This window comes from Gouania willdenowi, chromosome 21, assembly GCF_900634775.1.
Source record: "Gouania willdenowi chromosome 21, fGouWil2.1, whole genome shotgun sequence".
NCBI classification, from domain to species: Eukaryota; Metazoa; Chordata; class Actinopteri; order Blenniiformes; family Gobiesocidae; genus Gouania; species Gouania willdenowi.
The window spans coordinates 7074010-7093540 of record NC_041064.1 but is presented as its reverse complement, the minus strand read 5'-3'; the positions used below and the strand labels follow the sequence as shown (position 1 = coordinate 7093540).

Here is a 19531-nt window from a genome sequence, read left to right as displayed (position 1 = left end):
ATCGACCACTGCCACTTCATTATTTATTTTATGTGATTTATTTGTTTATTTTAAATCCTGGCTAGGTTGGGTTTTTCACCCCGCCAGGTCCTTTAGTGGTGAAGGTTAGCCAGGTCGCACTTACGTTTCTTTTTATCTGGAATCGGCTGCTTTTAGTTTCATTTTCGCAGCAGTGTTTAAATTAAATTCCTTTTTTTAGGTAATCTTTTAATGAAATATTGTCTGTTTAGTTGAGATTAACGCCTGTCAGTGCCTACATATTAATAATTAACTTGAGCCAGATAGACATAATAATGTGGTTTTGTTGTTATTGTTTTATTACTTAACACTTTGTCAAAACTGGAAGGGTTACAGAACCGGAAGGGATTTGTTGTGGGATGTGATGTGTATTCTTAATAAAAGTAAAAAGGTTTTCAAGATCCTGATGTTCGATAGGAAGTAAAAGGAAGGATCAGACAATGGTGACTAATTTGCCTTTTTGTTTTGTATAATAGTGCTGTGAATGTGATACATGTGTAGTACTGCTGCAGTGCAAATGAAATCAATTCATTACAAAACAAGTGTTTTTTATTCTAGTAAAAAAACCTCTCCAATGGTGGTAATATTTCTCACCAGCATTTATTTGTTTGTCTGCTAGCAGGATTATGTCAAAAGTACCTACCGATAGGGCTGGGATAAACGATTATTTTTATTTTTATTTTTTCAAATGTTTAATCTAGCGATTTATTTATGTTTTTCGATGCATTGATTAATTTAACGATTCATTTTTCCAGTTCGATTCGACTTAATTCGATTATCGATTATCTCCCCATTAATTGACTATCTGAAATGAAGGGGGGGGGACACATGAATTCCTTAACATAGCAATATATGTGTATTGCTCTTCAACTCAAAATTCTAAAATAAAGTTCAGTAAGAATATAAAAGTACAAAATAATGCATCCAGAGTCAGAGGTAGCATTCATTGAAAAATAAAAAGGCAGTGGTAGCCGGCAGCCTGTCATGGTGTCCTTCCTGAATTAACAGAATTTAAGATTTATGTTGAAAATACACAGGCCTAGCTTACTGAAAAAAGTGTTTTGGTCAGATGACGCATCGGCGCCCACATTTTGCGTCAATGTCATCGATGATGTCGACACGTTGTCCCGGCCCTACCTATCGATAATGGTTTTTGACACAATTTTAATCAACTATATTTGTGTTAGTTACTCATTTACTCCACAGTTTCATCTGGATCGGATGCACATTTTATCACATTATTTTTATTTACTTAATTTTCGAAAACGACAAAGAAAAGTGCCCATACTACAGGGTTTTAAGCCCTGGAAATAAAATCAGTTATCCTGAAATGTCTAGTAATAATACAAAATAATAATACTATATATATATATATATATATATATATATATATATATATATATATATATATATATATATATATATATATATATATATATATATATTAGGGGCGTGTATTGCCTGGCATCTGGCGATACTATTCATATCCCGATACATAGGTCACCATACGATAAATCCCGATATTAAAGTATAAGGCGATTATTGATATATATATATATATATATATATATATATACACACACCATGATCCAGATAACTACAAACATATGGCAAATAGATTTATTACTCCTGTTTTGAATATATTCTTTTGGTTGTAAAATGTAACATTTGCTCAATTTTAACTTGCTTTCATTTACATTTGCAAAAGAATGCATTTTTTTTTCTTCCAAGATGGCATGTGAGGTATAGTAAATGTTACATTACATATTCAGGATTTACTTACTATATTTTCCTCCCCCAACAGAAACCCATTAAAGGATTTTTATTCGCAAAATTATATTTTGAAGCACAGGAATATGATCTTGCAAAAAGGTAAAGCCTCATTTTTTTCCCCGTTTTCTTTCTTTGTTATTTAAACATTACATTTTTACTGTGTTAACTTACATTTTTGTTTTTATACGCTCCCTACTAGACATGTTTCTGATTATCTTAAAGTCCAGGAAAGGGATCCCAAGGCACACAAGTTCCTTGGGCAGCTGTACGAGAGAGATGGAGACATTAACAAGGCAGTGGGATGTTTCAAGGTGAGACCGTCACTTCATTTAGTACCTGCAGCTGGTCCGTTATCATAATATCATGTGTCAGAAATCCTGTTGCATAATGAGTATTATTTGTATTATGATTTCCTCTGTATGAAGAAGAGCTTTTAAGATGCACACTGGTCATGTGTGCTTGTTTCTTTTACTTTATCTTTCACTTTGTTATACTGTCAATTGTGATTTGGCATGCATTTTGAAAATTTCACTTTTTCTTATTAATTACATTTATGGAGCTCCAAGTACATTTTGAGTAAAAACAAAAAAAAAACAGAAAACGTTAATTGTAAAATATGTTGGTATTGAATTCACTCATGGATTAGTAATGATTTGAATATCTCCAACTTGGCTTGTAATAATAATTATTCTTTTTATTTATAAGTGCTTTTTTAAAAACTCAGACACTTTAAAGTGGTTAAAACAGTTTAAAAAAATAACAACGAAAAGCTAAATGCAGAAAATGCACAACAATTATAAGTTAAAAGCTAATTTAAAAAGGTGAGTTTTGATGAACTACACATGTAGAATGTATTTAATACTCACATGTTCAGCTAATAAACTGTCTAAAACCTATGAATCCATCTCCTCAATGCATAGCAGACTAAACACAGCACTGTTTATTATGCTTTAGGTGTCAAATGGAGCTCAAATATCAGTTTTTTTATTACGTGTGAAGCATTTAATTAAGTGCTGTGTGGGAGGAAAGAGAAGGTGGTAAATTTTCTCTAGCCATCCAAAATCAAATAATGTTTGGATTTATGCAAATATGGTTAATAAAGGAATTTCAGCTGCACTAACTTGTTGACTTAAAATGTTATTCACTGAGGTGTAAAGTAGTCAAGCACTTTAAATGCGTCGATTGTTGTCAGCTGAAGTGTTTTCATCAATGTTTGATGCTCACATATTGTTTTTTTCCCACGCCTGTTTGTTTAGCGCTCAGTGGACTTGAACCCAGCCCAGAGGGACTTGGTGCTGAAGGTGGCTGAATTGCTTGTCACTAAAGGGGAATGTGACAGCAGGGCAGAGTTTTGGGTAGAGAAAGCTGCAAAGTTGTTGCCAGGCAACCCTGCGGTCTTCAACCTAAAGGTGAGGTGTTTTTTAATCTGTTGCACTTACTTGCATCCAGTGGGGGTCAATTACATTTTTAAATGACAATTAACTCTTCAATAATTATTTTCCCACAGAATGTCAATTACAGTTATGTTCTCAATTGCTAAAGTTCAATTACAATTAATCACAATTACTGATCCTTTCATAAATAAGCTCATAAAACCCTTCCTCTTGTGTTAGCTTCCTGTTAGCATCGCTTATGAGAATGTGTCGGTTTTGACCTAGGGCTGCACAGTTAATCAAATTTGAATCATTATCACAATCACGATTAAATTAATGTGATTGTCGGCAATATTTACATTTCAAATAAGGGCTCTGCACTCTGTAATAATGTATTTATTTTGTTAGCCTTTGGTACATTTTAAATTCTTGATTAAATTTTTTTTTTTTATTAATTTGTTGGTATAATACTTATTTAAGGCTTATTTTTGCACTGTTTGTTTAAAAGCAGTGTGTTAAAAAACTGTTTTGTTTTGGGTTTTTTTTCAAACATGATAAATAATTGTGATTATAATCGTGATTACAATATTGATAAAAAATAATTGATTATCATTTTGGCCATAATCGTGCAGCACTATTTTGTTTGAAATCAGCTCTAAAATACTCTAAAAAAATATGATCTATCATCAAATGTTTCTTATCTCTTGGTTATCTTGTTATGTTTCCTTATCCATGAAAATATTGGTATTAATATTTTTGGTCTGGGCATCTGAGCCTCTTTTTTTGTCAGTATACCACTCGATTTATTTTGATTTATAAGGTAAACTTGATTTGGAACATATTGTAATCATTTTTAACTCTGTATGTGTAAGCTATAGAATGGTAACATGGTTCCACATTTGTGTTAAATGAAATTGTGAATGACCGTTTTTATGGAATTTCCATGCCAATTACAAATTCAAATTAAATATCTGAACTCAATTACAACAGCAACATATTTTTTTCTTATTGTGATTACAATTATAACTACAATATATGCATTTCCTGAAGGAAATAGCCTAGCGTTAACATTAGCCTAACAATGGCATTAGCTGAGCATTAACCTAGCTTTAGCGTTAGCATTAACCTAGTATTACTACTAGCCTGGCGTTAGCATTATCCTAGCAATAGCTTTGCAGTTAGCAAAAGCCTAGCAATTGCATTAACCTAGCATTAACATTGGAATTCACCTAGCATTAGCACTAACTTAGCATTAGCATTCACCTATATATACTGTAGCAATAACCTAGCAATAGGTTAATATTAGCAATTATCACTAATTACACGATTACAATTATAATTGACCCCAACCCTGCTGCATCATCCATCTTTTGGTCAAAAGTCTTGATTCTCGCTCTTTAAATTTTAACAAAAAGCGACATTTTTGCGACGTTAATTTCTCTGCTGATGTTTCTGTGTTCCCTGATTCAGGAGCGTCTGTTGAGTCGCCAGGGTCAGCAGGGTTGGAACCGCTTGTTTGACCTCCTTCAGGCAGAGCTGGGAGCGCGACCGGCTGATGCTCACGTAAACGTGAAGCTGGTTCAGCTGTTCTGTCAGGACGGTCGGCTCGATGAAGCCGTTAAACACTGTCTGGCTACTGAGAAACGAGGCGTACTCCGCTGCAGCTTGGATTGGTACACTGTCGTTGTAAAAACTCTGAAGGTGGGTACAGACATGTAATCAATTTCCCTTGTACTGAATGATTTGTTTACTTAAATAAATCCACAATTTTTACATATGTGGCCTAAAACCTTTGAAATGTCCTTTTTAGAAGATGTAATCCTAACAAAACACATTATTTTGCACCATATTCATTTGATAACTTTTAAAAACAGGACTACTTTACATTTTTAGAGCCTGTGTTCTTTCATTTTAAAATCTCGTGATTGTTGACATCACATGGTCCATTTGCCTGTAAACATCCCATTGTTTCTTATTGAAGTGAAACATTTAGCCTGTTTTTTCGATCATTTAGCAGCTTTTTAGGTCAAACTGCTAATTTGTGCTGCTTTTGATTGCTATTAATAATCAGGAAATGTTAAAGATGTTGATGTAAACCTCTTTTGTTTACCAAAGGAGGATAAAAACAGTTGTGGCAAAAAAATAAACCTGGACCCCAGGGGGAGACAGTTCCAACTATGTGGTTTAGTAGTAGACAATGAAGCAGAGACACAGAGCTCTCCTAAGGGATCTTTACTCTCCCTTAAACAGTGGTGGCTGAAGTTGGAGTAAATCAAATACTGTTTTTATTCTCTTTCGGTACACAACAGAGGGTTACATCGGCATCTTTAACTTTTCCTGATTATTTTGAGCAACCAAAAGCAGCACAAGTTGCCATTTTGATCTAAAAAGCAGGCTTAATGCTTCACTCCAATAGGAAACAATGGGACGTGTAAGCAAGTGTGACGTCATCAATCACATGATTTCAAGGTGACGGAACGCAATTTCTAAAACAGTAAAGTAGTCCCATTTTTAAAAGATTTTAGGCCACATTTGTAAAAACAGAGGATCCCTATAAGATGCACAAAAATGACTGTCCTTAAATGCATAATGAAGAATCAAGGGACTTTGTTTCAGAATTATCTCGCTCAGACCAGCGTCTCCAGCAATGAGAAGATGTGTCGACGTCTCCACAGAGAGCTGCTATTGGCTCACTGCAACCTCCTGAGAATCACACTGTCCGAGAGCTCCATGCAGCCCAGCCGTGATGCTCTCGCCGGGTACATTTGCTCTTTTTTTATCATGTGATCACGCTCTATGGCACGTGTCAAACTTAAGACCCGGGGGCCAAATCCGGTTCTTCAAAGCATCCGATTTAGGCCGCAGGAGAATGTGAAAATGACAGAGAAAACATGAATCAACAAATTTCAATTGTAAGTTTTTGTTGAAAGAACTCGAAATGTCTTCCAAAATACTGCAGTTTTTCTCAAATTTTTACAAAAAATTATCTCTCTTTAAATAAAAATTGGTCAAAACATTAATAAATCAAAAGACATTTAAGTTTGTCACTTATTGCTTAAATATTATCGATGCCTTTCATACTTTGTCAAACTCTGGCACATTATTGTTGAAATTGTTTGTTTTCTCACCTAAAACCTGTGGCGCGCTTGTAATTGAACTGGTCCTTATCTGGCCCTTGAACTAAAATGAGTTTGACACCCCTGTTCAATAGGAAATTCTTCTGCACATCTATATACTAACCTCTATATCAAAATGTGTGTCTTTAGCTTTGACCAAGCTATGCAGGAACTGAGCAGCGTAGCAGGTCGTCATGCAGATGATCTCTCTGAGGTTTACGTTGAGATGAAAGGACAACTTTATCTTCACGCTGCCACCATGTTGTTAAGACTGGCCCATGATCGCCAGGAGGCCTGGAGGGCAGTCATTGATCTGGCAGCGCTGTGTTACCTACTGGCATATCAGGTAGCGGACATGAACGTTTTCTCTGCATACAGCGTTTGGCTAGTGACTTTTAAAACATACTGTTTTTCTTTTTCACTCCTCAGGTTCCTAGACCCAAAGCAAAAGTGACTAAACGTGACCAGTCGGCGCCACAGCTTTTGGAGCTTCTGGCCAATGACCGACAAAGTCAGGCTGGACACATGTTGCTCAACCTCAGCATAGATTCTACCACTTTAATCAGAGAGGTTTGTTATTTTTACACATTATTCTTAGGTGATAGCAAAAATGAAGATAGCTTCTTTGTAATAAAATACATTGCAATGCAGAAAATTTGAGGTTATATGGACTAGACCTGGGCAATATATTGAGATTCAAGATATATCAAGTTTTCTATTTTGAGGGGAAATTACTTGCATTACAGAGGCTCAAGTAATACTACAAATAAAAAGAAGAAACTAAAAGAAAGAAAAATGTACATAATTTAGTAAAAGACTGTTAATTATATAAGGATTAAATACAAGTACACACAGTACAGTAGAAAGAATTAAATAAGATAAATAATTATACAATCAATAAATGCACAAATATAATACAGAAATGTGCCTGTGTTGCATTTGGATCATCAAATGAACTCATAATAGTGCTTCTGGTCAGACGTCAAAATACCGAGATACAAGTTTTGGTTCATATCACCCAGCCCTAACATGCACTAACTCCTGTATTTATTGTTTGTGTGTAGGTAGTCGAAGCCTTTGGGAACCGCAGCGCTCAAGACTCCCTTTTTGAGCTCCTGTTTCCATCCCAAGTCTCATCAGGGACATCCTTTATTGCCAACGACGACATTCGTTCCCTTAACTCAACGGGTCCGGAGCTCTCTCACCTGGCCAAATGTGACAATGGTACAAAGCATGAAATACTGGAAGAAATGTAAGTTAAAGTTCTATATACCAAGTTAACCCCTGTCCCTTCCTTTAAAGGCTCCATCCTGCTTCATGGAGGTGAATTGCAACATCTGAGTTGGTTGGGGCTTCAGTGGACACTCCTGGACCAGAAACCGGCCCTCAGAGATTGGTTGGAGCAGCTTTTTCCTCGCCTTACGTTGGAAACTTCCAAACTTGACACTAATGCACCAGAGTCTATTTGTCTCCTGGACTTGGAGGTACATTTTGTTTTAATCTGCATGTATAATGAGAACTGCATTGAATTGGACAGCAGGAATAATTTCAGTGGTATTTTCCAAAAAACTGAACAGAAGCTGTGTAATCGAATTAATTAATGCATTTATTTCGGCAGTCCTTAGAAAAAACAACTGAACAAACAACAATGTCCAACTATTCAACCGTAGTTTGAAGCAAAAGCTTATACACACCTGTCCTACCTCATCACAAAATGCAAAACAAGCCTGTTTTTTACAATACACATTCAATATATATTTGGCACAATAGTGTGTCAAAACTTGGATAATTGTGTAGACATACACATTAAACATATCTACATACCTGTCTGTACTTAGCATGTACATATTACATTTTTACTATTTAATATACACTACTATACAAATTTAATCAATTTAATTTTAAAATATAAAAATACAAAATATAGTATATCACAATACATACAGTTTATTATGTTTATTGAGTAAGTATTCATAAATATTTCTATACCATTATATACATATTATTGCAGTCCTTGGTAAAATTGTTGGCCCTCTTTCTTATACTTACTAATGATATGTTTTATAAAAAAAAAAGCTTTTTAAACTGGCTTATGTTGCTGCTTTGTTTTATTTTGCCCTTTAGGCAGTTCCATAATTTAACCCCCTTATTGTAATACTCTTCCTTGCATCTTGAAATGTAGTTTTCCTCTTAAATTATATTCTCCTTCTCTTTCTGAAAATCTTTTTCTGCAACCCTTTTGGAAGCTTTATGTCCTATAACTGTTCAAGTGTTTGTTTTGTAACTCAGTTCCTTTTTTTTTTTTTTCACACCTATAAACTTGAATCAACTTTAAAACTGGTCGTCTTTTTAAACTCTGCAGGTGTTTTTACATGGCGTGGTGTTTGGGAGCCACTGTCAGCTACAGCAGAAGGCGAGGATCAGCTCTGGTATGAACCAGCAACAGCAGCTCTATGAGCCTCGCTGCCTTCCTCTTCCTCTCCTTCGACTCCTGACCACAGACAGGCAGAGGGAATGGTGGGACGCAGTCTACAGCCTCATCCACAAACGAGCAATGTGAGTTCTAAAAGGTGCACACACTAGAACTAATACTAGTGGTTTAATTTTTAATGTGTAATGCTTTTCATGCTGCTGTCAGTCAGAATCAGATAAAAAAATTTAAATTCGAATGAAAAGAAGAAACACTAAAACGTAAAAAAAGAATGATTAAATAAAAGACTGTTAGTTAAATACAAGTGCTCACCTTCAGGAAAATATTAAACAAATGTAATACCGATAAATACAAGTATACAAGCCATGGCCAGAATAGCATTTTAGGAGAATTGTACTTTTAGAAATAATATTTAATAAAAATCATATACATAGTAATTTAATCGTTCCAATTTGTTTCCATAATAATCGTGTTTTGTTCCTGGAGCTCACTTTAAGAATCAGAATCAAAAATGTTTTATTTGCCAAGTAAAAGATATAACGATCTAGCTTTGTAGAATAGGCCCTAAGAGATCAGCTTTGGCTTTTTCAAGGGTAAACATCAATTTCACCTAATTTACAGTGTGTACTTCAGTCATATTTGTGAATCATAAAAAGCTTGAGTCAGGGCTTCTCAGCTAAGGGTTTTGCCTCCCCAGACTTGGATGATCATAAGATAATGGAATGGAACCCATTAAAATATTAGACAGGGTAATATTGGGATACTCAGAATTGCACTGGTATGAAGGACGAAAATTCTGATTAAAAATATCAATAAAACCTTTATTAGGACTCAAAAAATCAATTCACAGCAAACGCAGACAATACAAATACTGTATATATAAATGTATAGATTATTTTGCATCGCCCAAACCCATAAAATGCAATGTAATATTATGGGAGATTCAGTGTCTCACATTCACATGGAGGTCAGTATAAACCAAACGTCTTTAATACCCCGTCACACTCTGAGCTTGGAAATTCAGATCTTTAAGTCCAATAAAGTCTGTTCAATACCAATTTCATGCAAGAGTTTTTAAATGTAACAGCGCCAATATTTTCATGACCTAACTGTCCAACCAATGCAGTTTATCCCAATGTGAGTCCAACCTTTTCAAAGATATACTCCGAGCAGATCTGTTCTACACCATGCTCTACCATTCATACAATACGAGTGACAATATCAATATTGCAAATTATTTACAGTGACTTGAATGATGAAAAGGCTAATCTTTTTGAAAGAAAATCGAGGTAAAGAATTTTACTTAATACTCGTTACTAAAGGAAAATTGATATGCAAAAAAAATCTGCACATGCTAGAAATATTTAAATTTTATCTCAGTATTGGAAATGCTGGAATGTTCTTAATTGTTTCATGATATGGTTTTGAATATTTGAAATAGTGTGAATTATGCTGCATAAAGTCCTAAAGTGCTTTGTATTTACCCTAGTGTGTGTGTGTGTGTGTTGTGTCCTCCTATAGTCCTGGTATGTCAGCCAAGTTGCGGATGATTGTCCAGCATGGACTCAACACTTTAAGGGCTGGAGAGAAACATGGGCTTCAACCAGCACTGGTCGTTCACTGGGCCCAGTGTCTCAGTCAGACGGTAAGAAAACAGTGTTCACTGTAGGGCTGCACGATTATGGCCAAAATTATAGTCACGATTATTTTGATCAATATTGTAATCATGATTATAATCACAATTATTTATCATGTTAGGGGAAAAATCTGTATTTATTTTGCACAACTTTAAAAAGACATACATATATGAACAGTTAACCATGCAAAAAGATTTGAATAAAAATGATACCAAAAATAAAAAATGTTCCAAGGGTTAACTGAATAAATACACTTTTAGAGTGCTTTCACGAAATGCAACTCATTGGAAACAATTACAGCACACAGCTCTCATTAATCTACCAAATTACTCAAAGCTGACTCTGACTAATGGTTGAGAGAGTGCCTTATTTTGATAGGCAGCAGAGCTCACATTTCAAATGTAAATATTGCCAACGTGGTTAATTTAATCGTGGCAACCAAAATTGTGATCACGATTAAAATTTGATTAAGTTTGCAGCCCTAGTTCCCTGTTAGACAAAGCATTTGTTAAAAAAAAAAAAACCCACCAAATTCATATATCAGTTCATATCCTCTCTGATATGATAAATTTAAAATCTACGTCAATAAAACTTTAGGATTTTTACATAACCCCGGTTCTATGAGTAACATGAGTGAGATGTCTCACTATGGGATGCATCCTCCATCTGCAGCCCTCAGAAGTATTTATATCAATCTGCCAAACAGATGCCCATCACTTCTGTTGTTTAGTGCCATGTGTTTTAAGATGTCAGAGGACGGCAGTTTATAGTTTCTGTTTTTTTTGTAAAACTCATCAGGGTGACGGAGTGAACTCGTACTACGATCAGAAGGAGTACATCGGCCGCAGTGTCCACTACTGGAACGTTGTTCTCCCAATGTTAGAGAAGATCAAAAACAGGCGTAACATACCCGAACCCCTAGACCCTCTCTTCATACACTTTCCTTCCAAGGATATTCAGGTTAGTCGTCTTTTTTTATGGCTTTACGTTGTAGTACAAATAATGGACAATGTAACCTGGATTTTCCTTTCAATATTAGAGTAATGGAAGACACTGGTCGTACTTGTATTTATTGTCTTATAATCCTTTGCTGTATGAAGTAACATTTCTAAAATGGATGAAATCAGAAATAGCTTATCATGAATGATTTTATTGCTGCTTCAGGTTTCTACTGTGAAAGGACTCGAAGACAAAGCCAAAATAGTCTATGCAGTCTTTCTTGACATCGAAGGCAGAACTGAAGAAGCTATTGCGACACTGGAGTCTGTCAATAACATGTCATCCATTTGGCATTTAGCTCAGGTAAGGTTTCACTTCAACATCTGAGGCCTTGGTTTCAGTTTCTGGTAGATGAAATTGAAGTTGTTTTTGGACTCAACTTTTTTTTTTTAGGTCCATCATCCTGTAATTTTTTTTTTGTCTATATACTGTCATTTGTCAACAGATTTATCAGCGTTTAGCCGAGGAGGCCAGCAGTGGGGTTGAAGAGACCCAAGATAAATGCATCACCTTTCTTAAAAAGTTCAGGATCTACCTGTCCAAGATCTACAACGCAAATGCAGATGACATTGAGAAGGTAAGTGAGAATTAAATCAAAAAGTTAACCCATTACATTTTGTATCGACTTGTAATTTTAAAGTATTGACAATATTTGATGAGCTTTCTTTATGAGCACTGACTTGTTTTATTTCCCCATCCTAAATAACTCAGCTTCCAGTGTCAATGGAGGAAGTTGTTGACCTCTTGAATGACGTTACCCAGCAGCTGGAAGAAACAGGAGAGGTCATGGATGAGGAGGATGAGAAGGAGGAGGCTCGTAGACGACCTATCCACTCAAGTCCTGGTCATCAGACTGAAATCAGTACATCCATATCCCACATTAAGTTTTCCACCCCCTCTCCAAATAAAAGTGTTGTTTCTCCTTCTAAAAGACTGGTAGGCCTTGGTTTTTGGTACATTTGTAGAAGACTTCTTTCCTCAATCAGACGTTTATTTTGTTTATCAAACTATGTTACCCAGATTTCTCCCAAGACACTGCCTCATTGGGTGGAAGACCAGAAAAACCTTCTTCAGATCCTATGCCAGCAGGTCGAAGCCCTCAAGGTCAGATTTCAGTGCTTTATCTTTATATTTTCTTTGCATTTTGGGTAGATTGCATGCAGTTTTGTATTGTTTTTGTTTTCCATTTATATGGACATGGCATTAAATTCCCTTCGAATATGTTTGGCAGAATGAGGTCTATGACCTAAAACACAACTCGGCAACGGCAAGCTCCCCTCATCATAAAATGTTTGCGGAGAGCTACGGAGCGGAAGGCCAGCAGGAGTCTTTTACCCCAGTTCAGCCCTATCATGGGGCCCCACTGACGGGTTAGTTGGATTAACAAATAAAAATACTTTGATTGGTACTTTGGTAATTCCAGCAAGTTCATTTTATTTCTTCTTTTTTGAAATAATGTTGCGGTTTAATTTATTCAGACAAACTTATTTCAAGAAATTTACTTTGAAATCTACTTTGAGCTTGTGACTTTGGACTGCCAACTATCAGTCTTCCTCAGAGACATCTACGGATTGCTTTGATCTTCCCCTATGTTGACATATCAAAGCAATCAGTAGATGCTTTGATGCTTTCCTTATGAAAGAACTTGTACATTTCCTAAAAACGATTTGTCTGAATAAATGGAACCTGGACATATTGTGTGTTTGGTAATATGCCACAACTATACATTTTGTTTTGTTTCCATAGTTGCCACCACTACCCCATCGGCGTACTACAACCAGTCCCCAGGGTATAACTCTCAGTATCTTTTGCGGCCCGCAGCAAATGTGACTCCCACCAAGGTAAAAGTCGGTAAAGTTTCTGAAATGGCATTTGTAAAGTATTTTGTTTCAATCTTTTTTTTCATCAATGCATAGGGTCCAGTCTATGGTGTGAACCGTATGCCCCCGCCACCACAGCAACATATGTACGCCTACCAGCAACCCACTCACACGCCCCCACAGCAAACGGCCCCAGCCTGCATGTACCCACCACAAGAACAAGTCTTTGGTGCCCCTCTTCGGTTCGAATCACCAGCTACAAGCCTCCTTTCCCCTTTTAGTGAAGAATATTATGGCCAGAATGTTAACCAGCAGACTACTAATCCTCCCTTGCCTGAGCCTGGTTACTTTACCAAGCCATCTGTAGTCCCTACTCAGTCTGCAAAAAGTACTGAAGGGAAACCTGTAGATTTGGGAAAGCTCTCCTTCAGCCAACAGGCACCTGCCGAAGTCCCGAGAGTACCTAGCTTTGGTGCAGGGGCTATCGCCCAGTCAACACCTTCAGCTGCTTTTAGATTCAACTCTAACTTCAAGTCCAATGATGGAGATTTCACCTTCACCTCTTCCCAAGCCAAGCCCAGTGAATGTTTGCTTGGGCTGCTCACATCAGATATTGCCACTAAAACCGATGCTGCTGCAGAAAAGCCACCTGCTCAGGAGCAGCTTCCCAGCCAAGGTGGCATTTTTACTTTTGGCAGTAAAAGCTTCTCATTTGTTGAGCCTACTCCAACCCTCGCCTCTGGAGGTCTGTTTGCGAAGGTAGATCAACCATTTAAATTTGGTGATATTACCACCCCAGGTTTTGGTGTAGCAAAGCCTGCAGGAGAACAAGAGAAAACGGCAGAGAGTGAAAATGAAAGCACACACATTGAAGATGATGAAGACGGGCCTCACTTTGAACCAATTGTACCTCTTCCTGATAAAGTAGATGTGAAAACAGGCGAGGAGGAGGAGGAAGAGATGTTTTGCAACAGAGCAAAGTTATTCCGGTTTGACGTGGATACAAAAGAATGGAAAGAGCGAGGCATTGGCAATGTTAAGATCTTAAAACACTGCGCTAAAGGCAAGGTCCGCCTCCTAATGAGGAGAGAACAAGTCCTTAAAATCTGTGCAAACCACTACATTACCACTGAAATGCTGCTTAAACCAAATGCTGGATCTGACAAATCCTGGGTATGGAATGCCATTGATTATGCAGATGAAGAGCCAAAGACTGAACAGCTGGCAATCCGGTTCAAAACTGCTGACGAAGCATCTCTGTTTAAAGCTAAGTTTGAGGAAGCTCAGAAGATAGTCGGCAAATCCTCTGAAACAATCAATCAGCAGGAAAAGAAAGAGACTATTGTAAAAGTCTCTGACTCGCTGGCGGCTAAATTTGCACTAAAGGATGGGGAGTGGGAGTGCGACGTGTGCTGTGTAAGAAATAAGCCCACTGATACCAAATGCGCTTCCTGTCAAACGCCCAATCCCAACTCATCATCCCAACCAAACGCTCAAGCAACCAGTGACACTAAACCTGGCCAGTTTTCGTTCAAATTTGGAACAGATTCACCAAAGCAAAGTAGTTCAGGTTCTACATTCACTGGATTTAGTACTTTTGGAGCTTCTATGCCCTCATCATTTACATTTGGCAACAGCTCTTTGAACTCTGGGGCCAATAGTGCAAGTGCATTTGGTGGCTTTAGAGCGCAGTTTGGCAGCAAAGCAGGGCAATGGGACTGTAATGCATGCTCTGTTAAAAATGAGGCCTCTGTTGACAGTTGTTCTTCTTGTAAAGCTCCTAAAACTGCATCAAAACCAAGTGATGCCACAACAAAAGAAGCAGCATCAATGTTCAATCTGCTACCAGTGTCTGAACCTAAAACCGATGTGCAACCACAAAGCAAAAGCCCCTCTTTACAGGCCAAATTTGGCATAAAGGCTGGAGAATGGGATTGTGATACATGTTGTGTCAGAAACAATGGCTCTGCTAATGTATGTGTTGCTTGTCAGACGGCAAATCCCAATGCCAAAAACACGACTAGCTCCGCCCCTTCAGCATCTAGTGGCAAGTTTACCTTTGAAACGAAAAGTTCATCAAGCCAGCAGCCTTCAGCAGGTTTTACAATTCCTTTTGGAGATGGCGACACAACTAGCTCCGTCCCTTCAGCATCTAGTGGCAAGTTTACCTTTGAAACAAAAAGTTCATCAAGCCAGCAGCCTTCAGCAGGTTTTACAATTCCTTTTGGAGATGGCAACACAACTAGCTCCGCCCCTTCAGCATCCAGTGGAAAGTTTACCTTTGGAATGAAAAGTTCATCAAGCCAGCAGCCTTCAGCAGGTTTTACAATTCCTTTTGGAGATGGCAGCCCTTTTCAATTTGGTCAAAACAAAGTTGAAAGTTCACCGGCATCCTTCAAGTTTGAGGCTCCTCAGTCAGCAGTAAGTAGCAGTACTTCGTCTGGTTTTTCTTTCTCTTTCCCCAATACATCTAGTGGCTTCAAGTTTGGAATTCAGGAACCTGCAAAAGAATCTAAACCAACTGAAAATCTGATGACATCAGGGTCAGCTTCCAGTTTTCTTAAAAACATAGCTGACAAACACCAGGAAGAACAAAATGTGTCTGAACCGTTAAAGGAACAAGCCGGACAAGATCAAAATCCATTGATTACCGGAAAATCGGATTCATTTAGTTTCGCAGACTTGGCATTGTCATCGGGAGGAGACTTTCAGTTTGGGCAAGAGGATCCCAATTTCCAGGGCTTCTCCAGGGCTGGTGAGCAAGTGTTCTCCTCATTTCAGGCTACTCCTTCCAAGACAGCCAGCTCAAATGAAGTGGAAGACAATGACATGTATAAAACTGAAGATAATGATGATATCCAGTTTGAGCCCATAATCCAGATGCCCGAAAAAGTAGATTTGGTGACGGGTGAGGAAGATGAACAAGTTCTGTATTCTCAACGTGTCAAACTATTCAGATTTGATGCCGACACCAGTCAGTGGAAGGAGCGTGGAGTGGGAATTCTTAAATTACTTAAAAACATCAGCAACGGCCGGTTAAGGGTCCTCATGCGAAGAGAACAAGTTTTTAAGGTGTGTGCCAACCACTTGATCACCACCACTATGAATCTGAAATCCCTGGCAGGATCGGACAAAGCATGGATGTGGCTGGCCAATGACTTTTCAGATGGAGATGGTAATCTTGAACAATTAGCTGCAAAGTTTAAAAATACTGAGCTTGCTGAGGAGTTCAAACAGAAATTTGAGGAGTGCCAAAGGCTTCTCTTGGATATCCCACTTCAAACCCCCCACAAGCTAGTTGACACAGGGAGAACAGCACACCTCATCCAGAAAGCGGAGGAAATGAAGTCGGGGTTAAAGGATCTGAAGTCTTTTTTGACGGATAAGACAACGAAGGTTAAAGAGGACAACGGCAAGGCCAACATTACCTCAGGTGAGGTTTCAAATCTTATAATCAAGTCTCATGGGGAAATCACTGGACCAACTTTGGAGTGGGATAATTACGACCTCAGAGAAGAGGCTTTGGATGATACTGCTGACTCATCGGTCTATGCCTCTCCTCTCGCCAGCAGTCCACTGAGAAAAAACCTTTTTCGCTTTGGGGAATCCGCAAGTGGCTTCAGCTTTAACTTCCAACCTGGTATCAGTCCTGCCAAGTCTCCTGCTAAACTTAATCTGAGTAGAGCCTCAGTGGGAACTGATGACGAGCAGGATGCGACCCAGGATGAAGAACGTGATGGACAATACTTTGAGCCAGTCATCCCCTTGCCTGATTTAGTTAAGATCTCTACGGGTGAAGAGAATGAACTTGTAGTCTTCAGTTACAGAGCCAAACTCTACCGCTTCGATAAGGAACTTGGACAGTGGAAGGAGAGAGGCATTGGAGACCTGAAGATCTTACAGAATTATGATACAAAACGAATTAGGTTGATCATGAGGAGGGACCAGGTACTTAAGATCTGTGCCAACCATTGGATCTCATCAGCCATGAAGCTGGAGCCTATGAAAGGTGCAGAAAAGGCCTGGGTTTGGAGTGCTATGGACTTTGCTGAAGAGGGAGAAGGAACTATTGAGCAGTTAGCTGTGAGGTTCAAACTACAGGAAACTGCAAATGCATTCAAAGAGATTTTTGACGAAGCGAGGACAGCACAAGAAGAAGACAGACTAATGACCCCAATGACATCAGGAACTGTTGCACCCCAAGACTGCTCAGTCACTAATTCTGCAGAAATTGCTCCAACTGTGTGTGGAAAAGCAGCTATTGCTGTTTTTGAAGAGACGACAAAGGAACACACAGAGCTCCTACCTGATGTCGGGCCGTCCACACCAAGGTCTGTGAGCCCTGTCCACCCTTCAAAGACTGTGGTATCACCCCCAAAGTTTGTCTTTGGTACTGACAGAATTCAGAAGATCTTTGGCTCCCCTCAGTCAGACTCTAAAGGAGAGAAGACAGCATCCTCATTAAAAACCAAAGATTCTATGAAGACTTCCCTTTCTTCCTCTGCAGTCTTCAAGATCCCAGAAAAAGGTAAAAACAACAAAAACCTCAATGCCACCTTTTTTTATGTTTCATTTCATTACTCTTTTGTTGTAGTTTTTGCAAAAAATATTTAGACTGCATTTAAATTCACAGTTTATATTAACTCACACTTCTGCCACTTGGTCAAGTTCTTTCTTATATTTGTGCAACATGCTTTTCAGTTTGTGACCTCACTGCACATTGAGGGAACTTCACTCGAGTGCAAATGTGGCATTATTTTTTTTCTGTTAATGATACAAGACTCACAATTAGTTTCTCTTCGCTCAACAACCCCCCCATTATCCTTTAGGGTTGGATTTTAGGCTTTTCAAAGATAACCCAATGGCTTTTTGGACCAGCACATCTACTACCCAATTTGAACCCCAAGGTACTCTAATCAATGCAGTGTGTATTAACGGCTGTCACGTGTTTGGCCCTCACTACTCCTAGAGAGACAGAGCCTGGATGCACGGACTGTTTAAAAAAAACAACAGTGAAACTAATGTTGCATGTCCTTTGTGTGGTAAAACCTTCTAGCTCAACTGTAGGTCAACCAGCATCATTGCCATAGCTTTTTGAAATTTTGCTTTATTTATTAGAGCAATGCAACTTTAGATGTATCTTTTTCAATCGCAGCTAGTAGGTTAAAAATAGGGCTGGGCAATATATCGAGATTCAAGATATATCGACTTTTCTATTTTGCTGATACAGAAAATTACAATATTGCCTATATCGATCTATATATATATATATATATATATATTTTTTAAAGCCTTTTTTTTTTAATTTATTTAAACACTTGTTTTATGAGTCACTGATTTCACTACTTCTCAGAACAGCATTAAAAGCACAGTTGGATGGATTTCTGAGTGCGTCTTAACCCAAACATTCCCCTAAACAAGCCACACTACAGAACTCGCATGTCCTGTCCCTTATAGGAGAAAAAGCCTCAAGAGGCACATTTTGTACAACTATTTGTTAATAAATGTGCCTGTGTGGCACTTTGCTCATGTGAAATTAAATCCTGAATTATCTTTCTGGTAAGACTTCATTGGAATTAAAATCAATTTCTTTCGTATATAGACATGAGTTTTGGTCCATATTGCCCAGCCCTAGCCTAAAAATTATTGCTTCTTAAAAGAAAAATCAATTGTCTTTTTCCCTGCAAGCCAGAGGGTCTAAAACTACAGTTATTTGTGTTTAATAACAAGCATGACTATAATCAGTGCATGGTCAGAACTGAGTCCATCCTTGCTATCAGGTTTATTTGTTATACGTCGCTAAATGGTTTTTCAAATGTCCCTTTTTTCGTTTTTAGAGCTGGATGAGTAAAAACAGAAAGCATTTGCTTAGATTTCTGTCAGTCAGGGGTGTACAAGTCGGTAAAGGTTTAGTTTGGAAGAAGTTCAGTTATTACTGCAGGAAAAAATAAACGTATGGCTAAATTTTGCCATTAAACATGTTTTACTGTAGAAATTTATACGCATGGTTTTTTGTTTGCTGTGCACGACTTATCTTAACCATAAATTTACATTCACTACTTCAGCCGAATCTTTGCTTCTCTTGAAAACAGTTTGGTTTTTTCCCCGTCCTTGCTTATTTTGGTTTCCTTTTTGTCTGTCTCACAGCGTCCCCCCAGGCAGAGGACGGTAGTGCAGGGGCTGACGAGGACTGCGGCGTGGAGGTCGTGTATGTCAAGGAACCCACAGCTGAACAGGCAGCTTTAGCCAAAAAGCTGCTGTTGCCCCTCACCTTCTTCTGCTACCAGAACGAACCAGGCTACACCTGCGATGATCAAACAGACGGTGAGAATTAAAGTAGGGGTGCACCGATTTTCTGGCCGAT

At 38.1% G+C, this 19531-nt stretch overlaps 1 protein-coding gene across 2 annotated transcripts in view; it reads left to right on the top strand.

Moving 5' to 3' along the window:
* Positions 1-19531, top strand: part of ranbp2 (RAN binding protein 2) — a 32563-nt gene that overhangs the window by 886 nt on the left and 12146 nt on the right. The window contains exons 2-22 of one of the 2 annotated variants that reach the window (XM_028435167.1): positions 1823-1890; positions 1991-2102; positions 3048-3200; positions 4635-4865; positions 5781-5923; positions 6431-6626; positions 6710-6850; positions 7345-7504; positions 7583-7764; positions 8643-8836; positions 10233-10356; positions 11147-11308; positions 11513-11650; positions 11793-11924; positions 12059-12283; positions 12368-12451; positions 12579-12717; positions 13094-13188; positions 13264-17695; positions 17997-18074; positions 19315-19491. In XM_028435167.1, coding sequence (XP_028290968.1) covers positions 1823-1890; positions 1991-2102; positions 3048-3200; positions 4635-4865; positions 5781-5923; positions 6431-6626; positions 6710-6850; positions 7345-7504; positions 7583-7764; positions 8643-8836; positions 10233-10356; positions 11147-11308; positions 11513-11650; positions 11793-11924; positions 12059-12283; positions 12368-12451; positions 12579-12717; positions 13094-13188; positions 13264-17695; positions 17997-18074; positions 19315-19491 — 7366 coding nt within the window. The remainder of the gene's footprint in view (positions 1-1822; positions 1891-1990; positions 2103-3047; positions 3201-4634; positions 4866-5780; positions 5924-6430; positions 6627-6709; positions 6851-7344; positions 7505-7582; positions 7765-8642; positions 8837-10232; positions 10357-11146; positions 11309-11512; positions 11651-11792; positions 11925-12058; positions 12284-12367; positions 12452-12578; positions 12718-13093; positions 13189-13263; positions 17696-17996; positions 18075-19314; positions 19492-19531) is intronic. The other variant, XM_028435168.1, reaches the window with a different exon arrangement.